This window comes from Nerophis ophidion, linkage group LG22 (genome assembly GCF_033978795.1).
Source record: "Nerophis ophidion isolate RoL-2023_Sa linkage group LG22, RoL_Noph_v1.0, whole genome shotgun sequence".
Classification (NCBI taxonomy): Eukaryota; Metazoa; Chordata; class Actinopteri; order Syngnathiformes; family Syngnathidae; genus Nerophis; species Nerophis ophidion.
The window spans coordinates 42,951,195-42,970,860 of NC_084632.1; the positions used below are offsets into that span (position 1 = coordinate 42,951,195).

A 19,666-nucleotide genomic window follows, 5' to 3' on the forward strand; every position below is an offset into this window, starting at 1 on the left:
CTGTAGTAAAGCTGCACGTTTCAGAACATTTTTCAAATCTATGCTGTTTGTCCGGGTAATGTGCTTCTACGCGTAGGACTATTTGTCATATCTGTTGATCATGTTTTTGTTTTGAAATGTGCTGTTTGCTTTTTGGACACTCAGTTCCTGTTTTTGCACTTCCTTGTTTGTTTTGTTTCCATGACAACCCATTAGTTTTCACCTGTCCTTATGTCACGCACCTGTCTCACGTTTTGCACTCGCACACCTGTCACTAATCACTAATCACCACAGCATTATTCTAACCTGTAGTTGCCAGGTAGTCAGCCTGGCGACTTTACCTTTAGCCACGTCATGCCAAGCCCTGCCTGTCACTCATACCATCCATGGTTTCCCTCCTGCCCATGCCACGTAAGTTTTTGGTTTTTATGTCACAGTTATCGAGTTTTGCCTTTGGTCCATAGTCCTGCCTTTGTGCTAGTTTTTGTTTTCATTAGTCACGTTTGTTCTCCGCCATTGTGCGCGCCTTTTGTTTCCTTCCTTTTTTTGTAATTTGTTAGTGTTAAAATAAAATATGTACTTACATTCACGTCTTGCTCGCGCCAACTTTCCTTTGCCTTCCGGAAAAACAAACCCCCAAGTCCATGTACTGACACTATTACACAACAACTGGCGAGTACAAACTGAGTGTTTTGTTTCTTTGAATTGTTTCACTTATGTAAAACAAAAATATGTTTTTTTCCCACTAACATGCACAAATGACTAAAATACATAATCTTGTAAACAACATCATGTCATGAATGTCTTGTGTTTCCAATCATTTCTACAACTCTTACTTTGTTGTGATGTAGTGATTGGAGCACATACTTGTTGCTCACAAAAAACATTCATGAAGTTTGCTTCTTTTATGAATTTATTATGGCTCTATTGAAAATGTCAGCAAGTCTGTGAGCAATGTTAATATTTGCTGACATGTCCCTTGGCAAGTTTCACTGCAATAAGGCGCTTTTGGTAGCCATCCACAAGCTTTTGCTTGAATTTTTCACCACAAAATTGGTGCAGTTCAGCTAAATGTGTTGCTTTTCTGACATGGACTTGTTTCTTCAGCATTGTCCACATGTTTAAGTCAGGACTTTTGGGAAGGCCATTCTAAAACCTTCATTGTAGCCATTCCTTTACCACTTTTGACATGTGTTTAGGGTCATTGTCCTGTTGGAACACCCAAGCCTTCTTTAAAAAAAAAAAACAGCTCAGTTTTTTTATATGGCAAACACAAAATATGCAACATTTTCCCCCAAAAAATATCTCAAAGTGGAAAATTTTACGTGACGCAATTGGAGCCTTGAATAGGTCAATAATTCATGATGACATTGATTTTGATTCTTTATTATTTTCTTAAAGAAAGAAAAAGCCTGCATGGTAGCTTTGTGTTATTAGAGTAAACATTGCAACATTTTCTTGTTACATTTCACCTGTTTGCTCTTTTATATCACTTTTTACACTTTCAAAATTTCTCAATCGTATTTTTAAAATGTGCCAGGGGGCCGTTAAGAAAATTACCTGCGGGCTGCACTTTGCACATCCCTGTTTTAAGCACAAAAGCGACCTATGTGAGGAACACTGCACTATTGAACTCTACAAACAATTTGTAGCAAGTACAAGTGTATACCTTTTTAAAAAATACGTATATAAATATATTTAAATTGTTGTAAGATATTTTGTTGCGGTATTGACAAAAAGGTAAAAAAAATAAATGAATTGTCAAAGCCCACTTAATGCTGTTTTTGCACGTGCTGAGTCAGCCTTGCTCCTCGCGCTAATTAGTGCCTTAATGACAGACGGCACCACTGACAGCACAACAGGAGAGAGCGGACACCGTGACCTTTGTTGTTGTTTTTTTAAATATCGGAGTAAGAGGCAGGAAATGCAGGTGAAGAAGAGAACGAGCCGCAACTTGGGATAAGGTCAAATAATGGAGGCTAAGGGAGGTAATAATGAGACTGAACCAACTACGCAAAATAGTGTATTTGGTGTAGGGGTGTCCAAAGTGCGGCCTGGGGGCCATTTGCGGCCCGCCGCTAATTGTTTACCGGCCCCAAACACATTCTGGAAATGCTATTGCAAAAATAAAAAAGAACATTAAAAATATTGGAATGAGGTGAAATCTATCGAGAAAATGTTGCAATGTTGACACAAAGCTGCCATGCAGGCTGTTTTTTTGTCTTTATTTTACCATATTAAAACCATCTTTACCAGGAATTGATTAAAGGGGAACATTATCACCAAACCTATGCAAGCCTCAATAAATACCTTGATGTTGCAGAAAAAAGACCATGTGTTTTTTTAACCGATTTCCAAACTTTAAATGGGTGAATTTTGGCGAATTAAACGCCTTTCTGTTTATCAGTCTTTTAGGGATAACGTCAGAACGTGACATCACCGAGGTAACACACCCACCATTTTCATTTTCACATTACAAACACCGGGTCTCAGCTCTGTTATTTTCCGTTTTTTCGACTATTTTTTGGAACCTTGGAGACATCATGCCTGGTGGGTGTGTTGTCGGAGGGTGTAACAACACTAACAGGGAGGGATTCAAGTTGCACCACTGGCAAGAAATCTGCCGCCAGACCCCCATTGAATGTACAAGAGTGTCTCCACATTTGACCGGCGATGCTAAGACAGACATGGCACAGAGATGTATGGATAACCTGCAGATGCATTTGCAACCATTAAGTCAACGAAATCACAAAGGTGAGTTTTGTTGATGTTGTTGACTTATGTGCCAATCAGACATATTTGGTCGCGGCGTGACTGCCAGCTAATCGATGCCAACATGCTACGCTAATCGATGCCAACATGCTATTTACGCTAGCTGTATGTACATTTGAAACTAGATACCCACATTTAATGCGAAACAAACACTTACCAATCGACATATTTAAGTTGCTCCAGTGTCACAAGATGCGAAAGTCCTGATCGTTTGGTCGGCACATTTTACCGGCGATGCTAATAAGGCAGCCATGCTATGGGCCACTTCATTAGATACACCCACGCTATGGCCGAATAGCGTCAATAGCTATTCGCTCAATAGCTATAATTTCTTCTTCAATTTCGTTTTCGCTATCTGCCTCCATACTCCGACCATCTGTTTCAATACATGCGTAATCTGTTGAATCGCTTAAGCCGCTGAAATCCGAGTCTGAATCCGAGCTAATGTCGCTATATCTTGCTGTGGTAATCGCCATGTTGTTTGTATTGGCAGCCCTGTATGACGTCACAGGGAAATGGATAGTGGTTTCCAAGATAGCGAAAATAAGGCACTTTAAAGCTTTATTTAGGGATATTCCAGGACCGGTAAAATTTTGAAAAAAAATTCAAAAAACACAACAAGCCACTGGGAACTGATTTTTATTGTTTTTAACCTTTTGAAATTGTGATAATGTTCCCCTTTAACGTGGACCCCGACTTAAAGGTAGAAAAGCGCTATACAAGTACAACCCATTTATTTATTATTATTATTAAACAAGTTGAAAAACTTATTGGGGTGTTAGCATTTAGTGGTCAATTGTACGGAATATGTACTGTACTGTGCAATTTACTAATTACAAGTTTCAACCAATTAATTATTTATTTTTTACTTTTTTGCCATTGCTCCCCAAAAAATTATGACAAAAAAAATCCATGTTGGAATGAATTATTTTCAAAGCTCCAATTAGTTCAAATATTTAATTTTAAAATGTTTTATGTGGTAAATATTGCACATATTGTGCAGTTGCCATACAAAAACAAAGTTTTCTTACACTAAAGAGCATAAAACAAAAAAAATAATAGTTTAAACATAAAATTGAGCGATATATCTGAAGTTGACTTAATGTCAGGCTTGTCCGTGACAGTGTGGCCATGTTTTAGTTTTTCCTGTCTGTTTCCTGTCAGCGCTCTTATTTCGTTGGTTTCCTGTCTTTCTCCCTGAGCGCTGTTTCCCCTCAAATGCGACTGATTGGCACCTGGCCACACCTGGTGTCAATCAGCCCACTCCTATATGAACCTGTTTTGTCCTCCAGTCGAGTGCTGGATTATTGGATTGGATTGTCACTCCTGTCGCATCGTGTCGCTCCTGTCGTGTCGTTGCAGCGTAGCGGAAAGCTATATTTCGGTAGCAGTTTGTAGCTTACTGTCTTTTGTTCCCTGCTTTCAGTTTGTCTTTATACAACACGTAACGACTTCTGTTTTCCTGCTCACTACCCGCTAGCTTCCACGCTAGGCCCTTTTGTTTTTGCTAGCTTCCATGCTAAGCTCCTTTTTTTTTTCTAGCTCCCATGCTAGCTCTTTTAGTTTGTTATCCGGCCTCGTGCGCGCTTTTTGTTAGTACTCTTTTGTTTGTTCGTGTTCTAGTATTTTAATCAAATCATGTTTTCCTGTTCAATGCCTGCCTCCTTCTCTGCATCTTGGGGTTCGTCAACAACTAACTCTGACAATTAATTGTTGAAAGTTAAAAAAAAAAACTACTAATAAAAATATATCACTTTCTGAGTGGGGCACCTTTTGGATTCCAAATATACTTAGTGGTATTTTATTTATCCTTTCACCGTGAATACTCAAAAATATAAAATAATTCAAATCAATGGTGTCCTGCATTGGCCCTCCCCCATTTACCTGATGAACATCACTGGATTGATGCAAACGCACAAAAGTGTTACAAGGGGAAATAGGGAGGATTTGGATGGAGCCTTAATCTCAAAATTAGCAATTTCTGTTTTCAACCCAGTTATTTTTAGAACAAGCTATTGAGTGAGTATATGTTTTATTTTGCTGGGCCCCTCTTGTCCCCCTTTGACACCCTTTTGTAATGGCCATTTTTCAATATTTTTTTTTTACTTTTATTTTTTTTCCTCTTTCAACAGAGTTTGGTGTGGATAAACTTGACTGGCCTGCACAGAGTCCTGACCTGAACCTGATAGAACACCTTTGGGATGAATCCGACCAGAGACTGAGTGTGTTACGCTTTTGGAAGAATGGTGGAAAATTCCTATAAACACACTCCACAACCTTGTGGACAGCCTTCCGATAAGTGTAAAAAAGCTGTAATAGCTGCAAAAGGTGGACCCATCAGTAGGCAAGGGTGAAGTGTTTTTCTCAAGGACAAAACGGACGTGACTAGGTTGGTTGAAGCTGGGGATCGAACCAAGCACCCTCAGGTTGTTGGCGCGGCCACTCTCTCAACCGTGCCACGCCATCACTACACAACATGACTGTGCACCGAGCAAGGTCCATAAAGACATGGATGACAGAGTCTGGTGCGGATGAACTTGACTGGCCTGCACAGAGTCCTGACCTGAGCCCGATAGAACACATTTTGGGATGAATTAGAGCGGACACCCAGATCCAGGCCTTCTCCACCAACATCAGTGTGTGACCACTTTTGGAAGAATTGTGGAAAATTCCTATGAACACACTTCGCAAAAAAATAAAAAATAAATATTTTATAATGCTTTTTTTCCATGAAAACCAAATGAATCCAAGCATTCATCCATCCATTTTCTACAATTTGTCCCTTCCTGGGTTGCGAGGGAGCTGGAGCCTAATTCAAGCATTTATTTTTTAAATACACTATATTTCAAAAGTATTAAGCCACCCATCCAAATTATAAAAATCAGGAGTCCTAATCACTTTGCCCGGTGTATCAAATCAAGCACTTAGGCATGGAGACTGTTTCTACAAATATTAGTGAAAGAATGGGCCGCTTTCAGTGATTTCCAGCGTGGAACTGTCATAGGATGCCACCTGTGCAACAAATCGAAATTTCCTCACTCGTAAATATTCCAAAGTCAACTGTCGGCTTAATTATAAGAAAAGTGAAGAGTTTGAGAACAACAGCAACTCAGCCACCAAGTGGTAGGCCACGTAAACTGACAGAAAGGCGTCAGCCGATGCTGAAGTGCATAGTGCAAAAACTTCCTGCACAGTCAGTTGCTCGAGAGCTCCAAACTTCATGTGACCTTCCAATTAGCCCACGTACAGTACGCAGAGAGCTTCATGGAATGACTTTCCATGGCCGGGCAGCTGCATCTAAGCCATACATCACCAAGTCCAATGCAAAGCTTAGGATGCAGTGGTATAAAGCACGTCCCCACTGGACTCTAGAGCAGTGGAGACGCCTTCTCTGGACTGATTAATCACGTTTTTCCATCTGCTAATCTGATGGACTAGTCTGGGTTTGGAGGTTCTAGAGAGAACGCTACATTTCAGACTGCATTGTGCCCAGTGTGAAATTTGGCATAGGGTTGTTTTCTCAGGAGTTGAACTGTGCCCCTTAATTCCAGTGAAAGGACCTTTGAATGCTGCAGGATACCAAAACATTTTGGACAATTCCATGCTCCCAACCTTGTAGGAACAGATTGGAGTGGGCCCCTTCCTCTTCCAACATGACTGTGCACCAGTGCACAAAGCAAGGTCCATAAAGACATGAACGACAGAGTCTGGTGTGGATGAACTTGACTGGCCTGCACAGAGTCCTGACCTGAACTGGATAGAACACCTTTGGGATGGAATTAGAGCGGAGACTCAGAGCCAGGCCTTCTCCACCAACATCAGTGTGTGACTGCTTTTGGAAGAATGGTGGAAAATTCCTATAAAGACACTCCGCAACCTTGTGGACAGCCTTCCCAGAAGACTTGAAGCTGTAATAGCTGCAAAAGGTGGACCCACATCATATTGAACCCTATGAGTTAAGAATGGGATGGCACTTCAAGTTCATATGTGAGTCAAGGCAGGTGGCCAAATGCTTTTGGCAACTGGACATGTTGGGTGTTGTAGAACGGACGCTCCAATGCATAGTGGACTCTGACAACCCTAACCACAAAGTATAGAACTATGGCCAGAATGTCCGACAGTTGAGATTCAAGCGACGTGTGCAACGTGAGACATCCCCGAATATGACAAATGACATCAATGCGCAATTATCCGTATGGCCTTACTGAAATAAACGAGTAGTTTGGATGGTAAACACCGCAGGTGACATTTCCTGATAAATGTTAAGTGCATTCATTAACATTTGGCTGTGAGTCAGAAGGAAGTTTTCATAATTTTCCCTGTAGTGCTAATGAATAACTGAATAAAACATATGCATCACAATTATTTATCATTGTTAACTGTATACTATTTGTTTATTATTATTCAGAACGTGTGGACAATGCTGAAGAGGAAAAAAAAAATCATGTCAGATTACCAACAAATGTAGCTGATCTGCACCAATTTTGTCAAGAGGAGTGGTCAAAAACTCAAGCAGTAGATTGTAGATGGCTACCAAAAGCACCTTATGTGCATAATTTGTAGTACATGCTATAGAAGTGAAGGCCCAGAGCATAACACTACCACCACCATGCTTGACGGTAGAGTTGGTGTTCCTGGGATTAAAGGCCTCACTTTTTTTCTCCTCCAAACATATTGCTTGGTTTTGTGGCCAAATAGCTCCATTTTCATTTCATCTGACACCACATGGACAAAGATAAGACGTGACGTCCCACTGGGTTGTGAGTTTTTCCTTGCCCTTATGTGGACGCTGAACCGCGGATGTCGTTGTGGCTTGTGCAGCCCTTTGAGACACGTGTGATTTAGGGCTATACAAACAAACATGGATTGATTGAAGACCTTCTGGAGGAAATTTCTGTGGTCAGATGAAACAAAAATGGAGCTGTTTGGCCACAATACTCAGCAATATGTGTGGCAGAGAAAAGGTGAGGCCTTTAATCCCAGGAACACCATTCCTACCGTCAAGCATGGTGGTGGTAGTATTATGCTCTGGGCCTGTTTTGCTGCTAATGGAACTGGTGCTTTACAGAGAGTAAAGGGACAATAAAAAAGGAGGATAACCTCCAAATTCTTCAGGACAAACTAAAATCATCAGCCCGGAGGTTTAGTCTTTGTTGCGGCACACGCAAAGTCTGCGTCTCCCTCCTGTGCGGGACCACCCGGAGGTTCCGCTGAGAGCACGTTCGGACACGCCCCTACTCGCGCTGGGAGCAGCACACCCACGCAGCTACAAGCCTCCAGACGATCAGACAATCTGCACACCTGTGACTGATGAGGGTGAGCTAAATACAGGACCAGTGGACCCAAAGAATGGTGTACTGTAAGTGACTGCTTTATGCTCTATGCTTGTTTTTCCTCTCCGTGGTTTGACTTGTGCCCTTGTCTCCCCCCGTGTCCCCGCAGTACCCTCCATCGCCTGGTAAGTGAGCTGTGGTTCTCACTTTTCCCCGGATCTCCTTCTGTCCTCTGACTGCCTCCCTCGACTCCTCGCTCACCCCTGGACTCTGACGTCTCTCTCTCACCCCTGATCCTGCCTGCCCCATGGACTTCCTCGTTCCTTGGCTCTCGTCAACAATTTGGTAACACACACTTCAGGAAATCTCTACACATAGTCTTACACCATTCACTTAGGTTTTCGTCACACTTCATTTCCTTGGTTTATTTGTTAGTATTGTTTATTATTGTTATTATGTATGTATTTTACATATATATAATAAATTATTAAAAATACAATCCTCTGGTGTCTGTTTGCCGTCACCTCCTCTGCAATACCACAACAGTCTTGGGTGCAGTTGGGTGTTCCAACAGGACAATGACCCCAAACACACGTCAAAAGTGGTAAAGGAATGGCTACATCAGGCCCGAACGAAGGTTTTAGAATGGCCTTCCCAAAGTCCTGACTTAAACGCACGGACAATGCTGAAGAAACAAGTCCATGTCAGAAAACCAACACATTTAGCTGAACTGCAGCAATTTTGTGATCAAGAATTGAAACAGAAGTTTGTGGATGGCTACCAAAAGCGTCTTATTGCAGTGAAACTTGCCAAGGGCCATGTAAGCAAATATCAACATTGCTCACAGACTTGCTGACATTTTCAGTAGAGCCATAATAAATTCATAAAAGAAGCAAACTTCATGAATGTTTTTTGTGAGCAATAAGTATGTGCTCCAATCACTACATCACAAAAAAACAAGAGTTCTCGAAATGATTGTAAATTCCAGACATCCATGACATGATGTTCTTACAAGTGTATGTACACTTTTGACCACGACTGTATGTGCGTGTGTTGTGTATTACTTTTTTCTTTCCTTTTCCTACTTTGATTAGGTGTGGTGTTTACTTTCTGTCCTGTCTTCACACAGTGTGTATGTTTACACTGCCACTGGGAGATTTCCCCAGTGGGGGGGCAATAAAGTCCATCCCATCCTATTCTAATTCCACGGTACACACCACCACAGCGCATGAAGGTGAATAGGTGTGCGCCGACACATCCCACTGACATTAACGCCGGACGTATAAAACGGTATAATTACAGTAGGGCTCATTAAAAAGACTTTGAAACTGTTTAGATTCCAGTTTAAGGCATTTTTTTCTGCTGTATCCCCTCTCTAGTTTATGCTGCCCTACATAAAGCAGTGTATATTATATACTGTATATACCGTATTTCCTTGAATTGCCGCCGGGTATATAGTATGTGCCTGCCTAGAATTACTGCCGGGTCAAACTCGTTTCGCAAAATATTTTTATTACCGCATGTCAAGAATTTCTGCCGGGTCAAACTCATTTTGCCAAATAAATAGCATTTGCCTAGAATTTCCGCAGGGTCAAACTCGTCACGTCATGAGTGACACTTCACCTGTTATCATTTTCAAAATGGAGGAGGCTGATTTCAATAATTTGAAATCGCATAAAGGGAAGAAGATTAAGAGCTATTCAGTAGGATTCAAGGTCCAAGCTATTGAATATGCTAAAAAGAACAGTAAGCAGCTATGTTTTATTAATATACCGTAGCTGCGTGTGTCAAATATGAGTCATTAAATGACTCTCGCCTCCTGGTGGTAGAGGGCGCTAGTGATCCTTCTTGCGACTACTCGGCTGCAGAAGAAGTGACAACAAGCAGCAAGAGTGAGCAGCGATCGTTTATTTTTTCCTCTCGCTTGCACTTTTAACATGGAGGATTACATATCTAAAATAAAACTGTTTTCTAAACTGGACTTTCAGTCGAAGCAGGAGGTAATAAAGGAAGATCTCCATCGAGACAGAGACACTTTTAAAACTGAAGAAAGATAAGGAAGACTTCTATAAACAAGTTATCGATGCTTTTGATCAGAAGGAGCTGCGCATGGACTTCATTTATAAGTAAAGGTAAGACCATAATAATGTTTTTTTTAATTAAATGTGCTTTTCATGATGGTATCCTTACATCACACTGAAATTTATAAGCGCAGGCCTAAATTTACCGCATGCTTTTGGTAAACGCCGGAGTGAGAAGAGGTTTTAAATTAGTTAGCGCGTATAATACGGTAAAATATGTAAATATTATTAATATGTTATATTTTATATTGCTACAAGGTACATTTTTAGTCTACATTATACCTTTTGTTTTCATCCTCTCGTTGTGCATCCTTTGTTACTGAGCTACTGTGTGGAACAATTTTCCTTGCTGATCAGGTATCGGACACCTCGCTCACACTGGCCCGAGCATTGGTGTCTGCCCGAGATGGAGTCGGCTTTCTCGGTTGCTTTGTTGGGTCTGCTCCTGTCCCTGGACATGCTCCACCCCCACCCCAGCAGATGATGGCGTGGAACACCTTAGAGGCCCCCACAGGCTCAGCTCTCGGTCTACCGAGCTATCTCCATTCCGACTCTCACCTATGGTCATGAAGTGTGGGTCACGGCCGAAAGAATAAGATCGCAGATACAAGCAGCCGAAATGAGTTTCCTCAGAAGGGTGGCTAGCATCTCTCTTAGAGATAGGGTGAGAAGTTCAGTCACCCAAGAGAGACTCGGAGTAAAGCCGCTGTTCCTTCGCTTGGAAAGGAACCAGCTTACAGTGGGGCAGAAAAGTATTTAGTCAGCCAGCGATTGTGCAAGTTCTCCCACTTAAAATGATGACAGAGGTCTGTCATTTTCATCATAGGTACACTTCAACTGTGAGAGACAGAATGTGAAAAAAAATCCAGGAATTCACATTGTAGGAATTTTAAAGAATTTATTTGTAAATTATGGTGGAAAATAAGTATTTGGTCAAGCATTCAAAGCTCTCACTGATGGAAGGAGGTTTTGGCTCAAAATCTCACGATACATGGCCCCATTCATTCTTTCCTTAACACGGATCAATCGTCCTGTCCCCTTAGCAGAAAAACAGCCCCAAAGCATGATGTTTCCACCCCCATGCTTCACAGTAGGTATGGTGTTCTTGGGATGCAACTCAGTATTCTTCTTCCTCCAAACACGACGAGTTGAGTTTATACCAAAATGGATACATGGATGATACAGCAGAGGATTGGGAGAATGTCATGTGGTCAGATGAAACCAAAATAGAACTTTTTGGTACAAACTCAACTCGTCGTGTTTGGAGGAAGAAGAATACTGAGTTGCATCCCAAGAACACCACACCTACTGTGAAGCATGGGGGTGGAAACATCATGCTTTGGGGCTGTTTTTCTGCTAAGGGGACAGGACGATTGATCCGTGTTAAGGAAAGAATGAATGGGGCCATGTATCCTGAGATTTGGAGCCAAAACCTCCTTCCATCAGTGAGAGCTTTGAATGGTTGACCAAATACTTATTTTCCACCATAATTTACAAATAAATTCTTTAAAATTCCTCCAATGTGAATTCCTGGATTTTTTTTTCACAATCTGTCTCTCACAGTTGAAGTGTACCTATGATGAAAATTACAGATCTCTGTCATCATTTTAAGTGGGAGAACTTGCACAATCCCCCGTGACCCCAAAGGGAATAAGTGGTAGAAAATGGATGGATGGAACTTGCACAATCGGTGGCTGACTAAATACTTTTTTGCCCCACTGTAGGTGGTTCGGTCATCTCGTGCGGATGCCTCACCAGCGTCTCCCTAGGGAGGTCCTAGTTGCACCCCCCATCAGGCCCAGGACCAGATGGGGGGGGATTACATCTCCTCTCTGGCCTGGGAAGCTCTAGAGAGGGAAGTCTGGGGGTCTTTGCTGGAGCTGTTGTCCCCGCGACCCGATTCCTGATAAGCGGTTGAAGAAGAATGGATGGATGGACAAACAGTTATACTTCCATTATTATTTATATCCCATTGTTTTCATCGAGGGCCACATCGCAGTTATGGTTGCCCTCAGAGGGCCACTTTTAACAATGAGTAATATATGAATATACATATATATATATATAATACATTTACAATATATGTTTTCCTACATAAGCTGCAAAATGTTTGTTTTTATTTTACTTTAAAAACTGGCAGCTCACTCACCACAATTTGACAGTAAAAGCAGGTGTTTTTACAGCATATAAAAATGGAATAAATAGAATGGAATGGAGAAACAATACAACTCTTTTTGGCAGTGAAATTCAAGCAATAGAGTTGCCTGTTGTTGTTTTTTTAATGTAAAATCTTGTTTTAATGTGTGTTTTTTTGTTTTTTAATGTTTTACTGACTTACTGTATATGGAAATAAAAAGTACCAATGTCGGTTTTACGGTTGGAAAAAAAACAACAAAAAACTGTCAGCACGGTGGTAGAGGGGTTAGTGCGTCTGCCTCACAATACGAAGGACCTGAGTAGTCCTGGGTTCAATCCCAGGCTCGGGATTTTTCTATATGGAGTTTGCATGTTCCTGCCGCGATGAGGTGGCGACTTGTCCATGGTGTATCCCGCCTTCCGCCCGATTGTAGCTGAGATAGGCACCAACGCCCCCCGCCAGCCCAAAGGGAATAAGCGGTAGAAAATGGATGGATATTTAGTTTGTAATTAACATGGATCATAGTATGAACTACTGTTTTGATTCAAGAGTGATATATTTTTTCCAAGACATTGGTCTTAAAGTGTTTTTTAAATGTGTTAATGAAACTGGAACATTTTAAGGACTCATCCAAGCCGACAGAAACATCTACTTTTAAGGCCCGTTCTTATGTTTGCTTAATAAGCAATTAAAAGATTGGTCAATAAAGAGGATTTTGATTTGCCTTTGTGCAAACTCTCAGCTTGCCTATATCGCAAAATCGTTTTCTAACCTTTCCCAGTGATCGTCTCAGCCAAAAGCAATTGGATGACTTCCAATGGAGCATTAATGCAGCTATTAGAGCTGGGGTGACGGTGTTATTGTAGTCATTACCATCAGCTCCACAACCTCCTGGTGTTTGAAGGCTTGGGTTGACATTTACGGACATCATACACATTTGATTTATGCTCCCAGAATGTGGCAGGGAAAAAATGAATCTTGATGGAAACGGCAAGTTTTCAACCGAACTGTATCTTTCACTTTGTCATTTAAGGCCACTTTCGTGACTTATGCGGGGCTTTTTTGCAGACTTTTAGATCTGCCTTCCGGCAGCCTTTTGGCCATGGACACCAGCTGCTGGGTCTATGCCACACCAGAGTCCGTTTGGAGATGAAAGGACAGTTCTGCGGAGCACCGGGACGGACAAGCTTCACAGTGTCTTGGCTGAATGTGCTGGTATCGGACACCTTGGTCTCCTCGGACGCATCCTCGCTCGTCCATGTGGACTGGACACTGGCCGCGAGTTGCTGGGCGGCCAGGTTGGAGTCGGCTCTTTTGGTTGCTTTGTTGGGTCTGCTCCTGTCTCTTGGCATGCGCCCCAAACCCCAGCAGACGATGGCGCGGAACACCGCAGAGGGAGAAGTTATGTTTACACTCAGAATTGAACACCAATTTTGAGTGTAAACATAACTTGGTTCTAGGAAAATGAACCAATAACTTAAAATCGCAAGAAAAAAGTTATTAGGGATAAGGAGATTATGGGAAAGTTTGTGTGACAAACAGGAGGGAAATGTTCAAATAAGTCTTTCAAAATTATCACAAAAAAACTTTGTATTACATTGTGTTCCTGACAAGAAAACAAAAGGCTGTCTTTGAAACCATCCAAGAAGAAGGCTCGCAAAACTCCACTGGGACTTCAAAGCGGACAGATGGCAGGATCTGCCCAACTTCCAGAGCAATTCTTTTTGAAGTATTTTACAAACTCTTTTTGAAGTATTTTATGGAACTCTCTTTGAACTGTTTTATGGGACTCTTTGAACTATTTTATGGAACACTTTTTGAACTATTTAACAAACTCTCTCCGAACTGTTCAGTAACCGAAGGAAACGGTGTTTACGATCCACTTCCTACAGGAAGCAGCTGTGGGATGGAGGGGGGGGGGGGGGGGGGGGGGGGGTGAGTCAAATAAAGAAGGAGGAGTACAATCATAGGGCAGAGCGTGGTGCAGAACTGTACAGAGAGTACAGTGGCCATGTCTCTCCTCAGATCTGAGTCCAAATTTAATTCCGTCTCTGGTTTATTCTTTGCCTTTTGTCTTGTTTAATAGATGTCATCAGTGTTTGAACCGGGCACCACCACAGTGTATATGTTTTTTTGTTATATTCTGTTGCTTTACTTTTGTGGCTGTGTGTAGAAATAGATGGCTGCATCAGCTCTGCTCTTTTAATGTCTTTAATGTTCTTTGTGTGGTTTGATGTTTCCCTCTTACACACATGCTTCTGTGTGTCATGGGAATGAGGTTTGTTTTCCTTGGCCTCAGTCTGGACCCCCTCTCCAGGGGCCCAGGCTTAGACAGAATTCTTTGCTTTCTCTCACCCTCCTCCATCCCCAGCGTTTACCTGTTTCTCACCTTTTTTGAAGTTGCCAGTAAAGTATTTATGATTCTGATTCTTTAAACCGAGTCATGTCTAGCCTTTTTTGCCGAGCACAGCACCAAGCCGGCATCCGTTGACGAATCTGTTTCTTTCCTTTGTGCATACAAATGTCATTCTGTCTTCACCACAAAGATATCTCCGGCTGTGTGACTCCAGCTCGCACTGGCTTGAAGTGTTGTTCGCTGTGTCTTGGAGAGCGAGTCTCTCTCTATGCTTCAAGCCCGCATCACAAAACAAAAAGAACAGGACAGTCGAGGGATGTCGCTTTTTCACCGGGGCTCAATTCTCAGTCTGTTCACATCGGTTCTCTTGCCGGAAGCTTCTTCTTGACAGTTGGTGTCGGCAACAGAGCAAAGGCTCAATGCTTAGAGTGACAGAGAGCAAAACTTTTGATTGATACTACCACTTAAAGCAATTTCTATCCCTTCCAGACTGTAGAGTCACAAAAACGTTTTACATATCCGTCATTTGCAATCAGTTCAACGCTCTAATGGACTTTGTTTGGTTGCAATCAAGCACGCCTGCTGAGCAAAATTAGCCAGAGATAATGACCGCTATACTAGGACATGTATTTATCAGAAAGAACTGTGGCTATCAGCAAGAGATGGTCCATAGTCAGGAGACAGTCCAACCTCTATAAGTCGCACAATTCCTACGCTGTCACAAAGAAAATGCCTCTAAAGTTGCACAAAATCGGTATGCATGTCATGGCTTTTGAGAAAGGTTTAAGGATCTGAGGCTGTGAAGAACCAAGCTCAACACGGAGACATTCATCAAGAAAATAAACTTACATTTCCACCGTTTCTTTAGTATTTTTACTAGACTAGAGTGTTTTTAGGGCAGCACTGTGGAAACAGGGGTTAGTGTGTCTGCCTTACAATATGAAGGTCCAGGGTTCAATCCCGGGCTCGGGGTCTTTCTGTATGGAGTTTACATGTTCTCCCCTGATTGAAACATTATTAGTAGATTAAAAAGAAAGATAATACATTATATGAAACAGTACAGTTTACACAGTACAGTACATATTCCGTAAAATTGAACACTAAATGGCAAAACCCGAGTAAGTTTTTCAACTTGTTTAAGCCGGGGTCTACGTTAATCAATTCGTGGTAATTAGAATAGAATAGAATAGAATAGAATAGAAATTACTAAATTGAGCACCACAGTTCACTAACAATAAACAATGAACACTTGGGTCACTTAGGTGTTTATGGAGGGCTATGGGTTGTTTCCAGAGGACTATGGGTTGTTTACGGAGGACTATAGGTTATTTATGAAGGACTATGGGTTGTTTACGGAGGACTATGGGTTGTTTACGGAGGACTATGGGTTGTTTACGGAGGACTATGGGTTGTTTACGGAGGACTATGGGTTGTTTACGGAGGACTATGGGTTATTTACGGAGGACTATGGGTTGTTTACGAAGGACTATGGGTTGTTTATGAAGGACTATGGGTTGTTTATGAAGGACTATGGGTTGTTTACGGAGGACTATGGGTTGTTTATGAAGAACTATGGGTTGTTTATGGAGGACTATGGGTTGTTTAAGGAGGACTATGGGTTGTTTATGAAGGACTGTGGGTTGTTTATGGAGGACTACGGGTTGTTTATGGAGGAGTATGTTTGGGTTGTTTATGAAGGACTATGGGTTGTTTATGGAGGACAATGGGTGTTTTATGGAGGACTATGGGTTGTTTATGGAGTACTATGGGTTGTTTATGGAGGAATATGGGTTGTTTCTGGAGGATTATAGATTGTTTATGGAGGACTATGGGTTGTTTATGAAGGACTATGGGTTGTTTATGGAGGACTATAGGTTGTTTATGAAGGACTATGGGTTTTTTATGGAGGACTGTTAGAGGGCACATTGTTTGGGGGTAAATACAGTCTATTATACAGCATTTTTCAGATGTGAATAAAATAAATACAGTTTATTATACATCAATACTGACATGTGAGTAATATAAATAGTCTATTATACAGTATTATTTACATGTGAATAATATAAATACAGCGTTATTTACAAAAATAAGACCTTCTGGTGGAAAGTTCTGTGGTCAGATGAAACACAAATGAAGCTGTTTGGCCACAAAACCCAGCAATATATTTGGAGAAGAAAAGGTGAGGCCTTTAATCTCAGGAACACCATCCCTACCGTCAAGCATGGTGGTGGTAGTATTAAGCTCTGTGCCTGTTTTGCTGCCAATAGAACTGCTCCTTTACAGAGAGTAAATGGGACAATGAAAAAGGAGTATTACCTCCAAATTGGTTGGGTCTTGGGCGCAGTTGGGTTCTCCAACAGGACAATGACCCCAAACACACGTCAAAAGTGATAAATGTTAGAATAATTATGTATAAGTTATCACACAACTCTTATGCTTAAAGGCCGTTGCTACAAGTATTGACTTTAAGTACCTCAACGTAGATAAGACGACAGCACGCAGACAAAGCAGAGACAAGGCAAAATCACAAGGCCCTCGCACATTTTGTCACGTATTGTGCGTACTGGAGCTGCTTTGCATATGTGTGACCACTCCTTTTAGAGGCGGCCTCACACCTTCTCCTCATGAGCTAAATAAAACTCTGTCTCTGCATCATTCCTTGCTTTTTGTCTCTTTAATGGATGTCATCAGTGTTTGAACCGGACATAAATGGCAGAATGAAGGTTTTAGAATGGCCTTCCCAAAGTGCTGACTTAAAGGCGTGGACAATGCTGAAGAAACAAGTCCATGTCAGAAAAGCAACACATTTAGCTGAATTCCACCAATTTTGTCAAGAGTGGTGGTCAATAATTCAAGCAGAAGTATGTGCATGGCTACCAAAATTGCTGTCATGTCTTTGTGATCATGTTCTGTTTAGTAATGTTTTGTTTTGTTTTTGACTCCATTATTTCCTGTTTTAACGCACCCTAGTTTGTTTTAGTTTCCATGACAACCATTAGTTTCACCTGGCTCATTTGTTTGGACTCACACACCTGTCAATAATCACAGCACCATTTAAGCCTGTAGTTGCCAGGCAGTCAGCCTAGCGACATCCCCCTCTACACACCCTTGATATCTGATTACTCACTTCTCGCCATAGTTTCATGCTTTTCACGTCACAGTAAGTGTTTTCGTTTTTGTTGTTCATAGTTCTGCCATTGTGCGAGTTTTTGTTTTCCTAGCCAAGTTTTTGTACCTCCTCTGCAAGCGCCTTTTGTTTGTACGTTTTTTTCCAGTTATTATTAAAAGATGTCATTACCTTCATGTCGTGTCCGATCCAGTCGCTTTACACCACGGGAAAACAAACCGCACCATAGTCCAAGTCTTGACAATTGCAGTGAATGTTGTTTTGTGCTGTAGTTTATAGTGTACCGTATTTCCTAGAATTACTGCTGGCTCATACTCGTTTTGTAAAATAATTAGCGCATGCTTAGCATTACCGCCGGTTCAAACTCGTTTCGCAAAATATTATTTTTATTAGCACATGTCTAGAATTTCTGCCGGGTCAAACTCGTCACGTCACGAGTGACACTTCACCTGTCATCATTTTCAAAATGGAGGAGGCTGATTTCAACCATTTGAAATCGCATAAAGGGAAGAAGTTTAAGAGCTATTCAGTAGGATTTAAGGTCCAAGCTATTGAATATGCTAAAAAGAACAGTAAGCAGCTATGTTTTATTAATATACCATAGCTGCGTGAGTCAAATATGAGTCATTAAATGACTCCCGCCTCCTGGTAGTAGAGGGCGCTAGTGATCCTTCTTGCGACTACTCGGCTGCAGAAGAAGTGACAACAAGCAGCAAGAGTGAGCAGCGTGTGTTTATTTTTTCCTCTTACTTGCACTTTTAACATGGAGGATTACATATCTAAAATAAAACAGTTTTCTAAACTGGACTTTCAATTGAAGCAGGAGGTAATAAAGGAAGATCTCCATCGAGACAGAGAGACTTTTAAAACTGAGGAAAGATAAGGAAGACTTCTATAAACAAGTTATCGATGCTTTTGATCAGAAGGAGCTGCGCATGGACTTCATTTATAAGTAAAGGTAAGACCATAATAAAGTTTTTTTTATCAAATGTGCTTTTCATGATGGTATCCTTACATCACACTCAAATTTATAAGCGCAGGCCTAAATTTACCGCATGCCTTTGGTAAGCGCAGGAGTGAGAAGAGGTTTTAAAATAATTAGCGGCCCGGCTGCAATTCAAGGAAATACAGTAGTTTGCTACAATTTTCTGGGAATAGTTTCCCGGGTAGCTGTACTACATTTAATGGAGAGTAACTTGTAGCTTGACTTTCTACATTTTTCCAAGTAGCTTGCCCATCACTGACTTCATCTTAAATTAAAACATGCTCGATAAAAAAAAAATCAGCAAAGGCTTTTGTGTAACAGTAAAATGAGTCCAGCCTGATAGAAGTCTGGTCATTGTTGTGCGCAGTCAAGCGAATACGTTCCCTTAAAATGAGAAATTTAACAACGGGCAGTCGATAGGTTCTTAAACTAAAGTGACAAAACGCCTTCTACTCGGGAAAGGAGGAATCACCAACTATTAATTAGTTTCATCACCTTTCTCCACTTTCCACTCTCTTACTAAGGCGTGTCGTTGGCAGATTTTTACTGATGATGTTAGGGAACTGCAGTTCTGACATCAGGTGGAAACAAAAATTAAAAAAGTTACTATATTAATCCCAGTCAGTAAGACTACAAAGTGTATTATGTTTACCTGTTTTCAGTTTGGACATATTGCATCATTATAGTGAAGAATCTGACAAACATAACCCGGCACTAAGTCTATTTGTTGACCCCGACTTCATCTGATTTACCTTCTCTCCTGTTGACCTTAGCGTAGACCGGCCCATGGCTGCTGGACAGCTGGGAGGAGCTCCGGAATGACCAGTGGGGCAGGCTGGACACCAGTGGGCTGTCACAAATGTCTGCTGACAAATCAGAAAAGATGCAAAAAGTATGAATCATTTAAATTGAACGTTTAGATCCATCTATCTGCTTATCCGAAGTCGGGTCGCGGG

The 19,666-nt window shown here is 41.4% G+C and overlaps 1 protein-coding gene across 3 annotated transcripts in view; it reads right to left on the bottom strand.

The window, feature by feature from the left end:
- Positions 1-19,666, bottom strand: part of LOC133540884 (contactin-associated protein-like 4) — a 141,000-nt gene that overhangs the window by 101,876 nt on the left and 19,458 nt on the right. For 2 of the 3 annotated variants that reach the window (XM_061883897.1, XM_061883899.1), the window contains one exon: positions 19,463-19,576. In XM_061883897.1, the coding sequence (XP_061739881.1) occupies positions 19,463-19,576 (114 nt within the window). The remainder of the gene's footprint in view (positions 1-19,462; positions 19,577-19,666) is intronic. The other variant, XM_061883898.1, reaches the window with a different exon arrangement.